The sequence below is a fragment of the Colius striatus genome, chromosome 4 (assembly GCF_028858725.1).
Source record: "Colius striatus isolate bColStr4 chromosome 4, bColStr4.1.hap1, whole genome shotgun sequence".
Taxonomy (NCBI): Eukaryota; Metazoa; Chordata; class Aves; order Coliiformes; family Coliidae; genus Colius; species Colius striatus.
Window position 1 is genome coordinate 56,462,836 of NC_084762.1, and position 2,532 is coordinate 56,465,367.

The 2,532-nt window shown below is 65.2% G+C and overlaps 1 protein-coding gene across 1 annotated transcript; it reads left to right on the forward strand.

The window, feature by feature from the left end:
* Nucleotides 1-210: 210 nt before the first annotated feature.
* On the forward strand, nt 211-2,202 carry LOC133625304 (transcription factor SOX-17-like). The gene is made up of 2 exons (XM_061994996.1): nt 211-628; nt 847-2,202. The coding sequence occupies exons 1-2, from the start codon at nt 331-333 to the stop codon at nt 1,773-1,775; spliced, it is 1,227 nt and encodes a 408-aa protein (XP_061850980.1). The 5' UTR covers nt 211-330; the 3' UTR covers nt 1,776-2,202.
* Nucleotides 2,203-2,532: the final 330 nt, after the last annotated feature.

Genomic DNA, 2,532 nt, shown 5'->3' on the forward strand with positions numbered 1-2,532 from the left:
CGCTGTCGGTTCCCCGAACGACCTCCCTCCGAGATACCGCAGGGGCGGGGACAGCGCCGCCTGCCACAGCCACCGCGACCTGCTCAGGTGCCGGGCCGCGCCCGCCGGGTCGGGAGGAGCATCGGGGACCGCCCCGCGCCGCAGCGGGAGCCGCCGCCACCGTCCGGAGGCGCGACCGCCCCCGCCGCCCCATTGGCCACACCGCAGCTCAAATAGGGCCGTGCGCGGGCAGCCGCCAGCAACGAGGCAGGTCCGAGCGCCCAGCCGGTTGCGACCCGTGGCGCCGCCGGAGCTCCCGGCTTTGGCAGCGGCGGCGCGTCCCATCCCGAGATGAGCAGCCCCGATGCGGGCTACGCCAGCAGCGACGACCAGGCGCAAGGGCGGTGCTCGCTGCCCATCATGATGCCGGCCATGGGCCCCTGCCCGTGGGCAGAGTCGCTGAGCCCGCTGGGCGAGGCGAAGGCAAAGGGCGAGGCGGCGGCGTCGGGGCCGTCGGGTGGCCGGAGCAAGAGCGAGGCGCGGATCCGGCGGCCCATGAACGCCTTCATGGTGTGGGCGAAGGACGAGCGCAAGCGCTTGGCGCAGCAGAACCCGGACCTGCACAACGCCGAGCTCAGCAAGATGTTGGGTGAGCACGGGAGCGGGCGGCGGGTCCCGGCGGGTGGGTGCGGGGAAGCGAGGAGCCCGAGCTGAGCTGATCTCGAGAGCCAGGCTGCGGGTAGGGGCCGGGAGCAGCCGAGGGCTGTGGAGCGGAGGGTGCTGGGGGTGGCGGCGGGCGGGGACGGCGGCGCTGCCGTCGGGCCGGGCCGGGCCGGGCGGTCTGTCTGACGCTGCCGGTGGTCGCAGGTAAATCGTGGAAGGCGCTGTCGCTGTCGGAGAAGCGTCCGTTCGTGGAGGAGGCGGAGCGGCTGCGGGTGCAGCACATGCAGGACCACCCAAACTACAAGTACCGTCCGCGGCGGCGAAAGCAGGTGAAGCGCCTGAAGCGGGTGGAGAGCGGCTTCCTGCAGCACGGGCTGGCGGAGCCGGCGGCGCCCGGGCTGGGCAGCGAGGCCGGCGGCGGCAGCTGCGGTGGCGGCGGCGGCAGGATGTGCGTGGAAGGGCTGGGCCTGCCGTACGGCGAGCAGGGCTACGCGGCGGCGGGCGCAGGCCACTACCGGGACTGTCCGCCTCTGGGCGCCGCCTTCGACGGCTACAGCCTGCCGACGCCGGACCCGTCGCCGCTGGACGCGGCGGAGAGCGAGGCGCCGTTCTTCGCGGCGGGGCTGCAGGAGGAGTGCGCGCTGGTGCCCTACGGCTACGCGCCGCACCCGGCCGCCGAATACCCGCCGGCGGCGGCGGCGGGCGAGAGCCCGGCGGGCGCGGCGCTGCGGCGGCACCTGCCGCCCGGCGAGGCGCTGGGGCCGGGCGGCTCGCTGCAGGGGCTGCTGGGCTGCCCGGCACCGCTGCACGCGTACTACGGGCAGGGGTGCCAGCCGCCGGGCCCGGGGCGCGGCCCGCTGCCGCCGGCGCCGCTTGGGCAGCCGTCGCCGCCGCCCGAGGCGGGGCCGTGCCGAGAGCAGCTGGAGCACTTGCCGCAGGAGGAGCTGCTGGGCGAGGTGGACCGCACCGAGTTCGAGCAGTACCTGCGCTTCGCCTGCAAGCCCGAGCTGGGGCTGCCTTTCGCGGGCCACGACGCCGCGGGGCTGCCGGCGCCCGAGAGCGCGGGACTGGTGTCTTCGGCCGTGTCGGACGCCAGCACCGCCGTCTACTACTGCGGCTACCCCGAGGTGTGAGAGACTCGCGCGAGGCCCGGCCCGGCCCGGACTGGACTGGCAGTGACCGCATGGCCTCGCTCCTATTTATGTAATTTATTGGAATCTTGAGAACTAACGGGATGTCCATGACTTGGTCGAGGTTTGCAAGGGAGCACTGCGTTTCGTTTTCCAGGTGGTGCAGGTTTTACCGTCGCTGTCCGACAGTGATGTGTAGAACTCTTCCTGCTGTGGAGTCGTGATACTAGTTACACACATGGAATACAGTTTCCGAGATCTTGTTAGAGATCCGTATGCTTTTGTAATGTACAGAGTGATGGGGGTTTTTTATGTTGGATTTGTACAGAATAATTTTTGCACTTTTTACAATTAAAGGTGAAATAATAAAACTGGTCTTTGATATCTCCTCAAAGAGGTGTTACCGTTCCTTGTAACCATTTATTAGCGCTTTTTAAACTACTTTTAATAATGTCCCTTGCACTAAGCAATTGTTTTATCTACCTTTATGTAGACATAGGTTTTTTTCCATCTCTCTGGAGCAAATTATGAACAAAACTTCAAGTGTTTGGAAACTGCTTCACACTCTAATGCTTAAAAAAAATCATTTGTGGGTTCTTAGTTGATTGACTGAATAACAATTAAAAAAATCCTATTTTATGTTTAAAGATTAGAAAAACTCTCAGAATGCGTCTGCAACAGGAGGCTGAGGTGGATTTGGGTCTGTTTTTAATATAATCGTCGATACAGTGGGTGTCATTAAGATAAGTGCCTTGCTGAA

Excerpts from the sequence above, each read along its gene's own strand:
- LOC133625304 (XM_061994996.1), top strand. The coding sequence starts at position 331 with ATGAGCAGCCCCGATGCGGGCTACGCCAGCAGCGACGACCAGGCGCAA. Across the intron at positions 629-846 it reads CGAGCTCAGCAAGATGTTGG|GTAAATCGTGGAAGGCGCTG; the intron begins GTGAGCACGGGA and ends CGGTGGTCGCAG.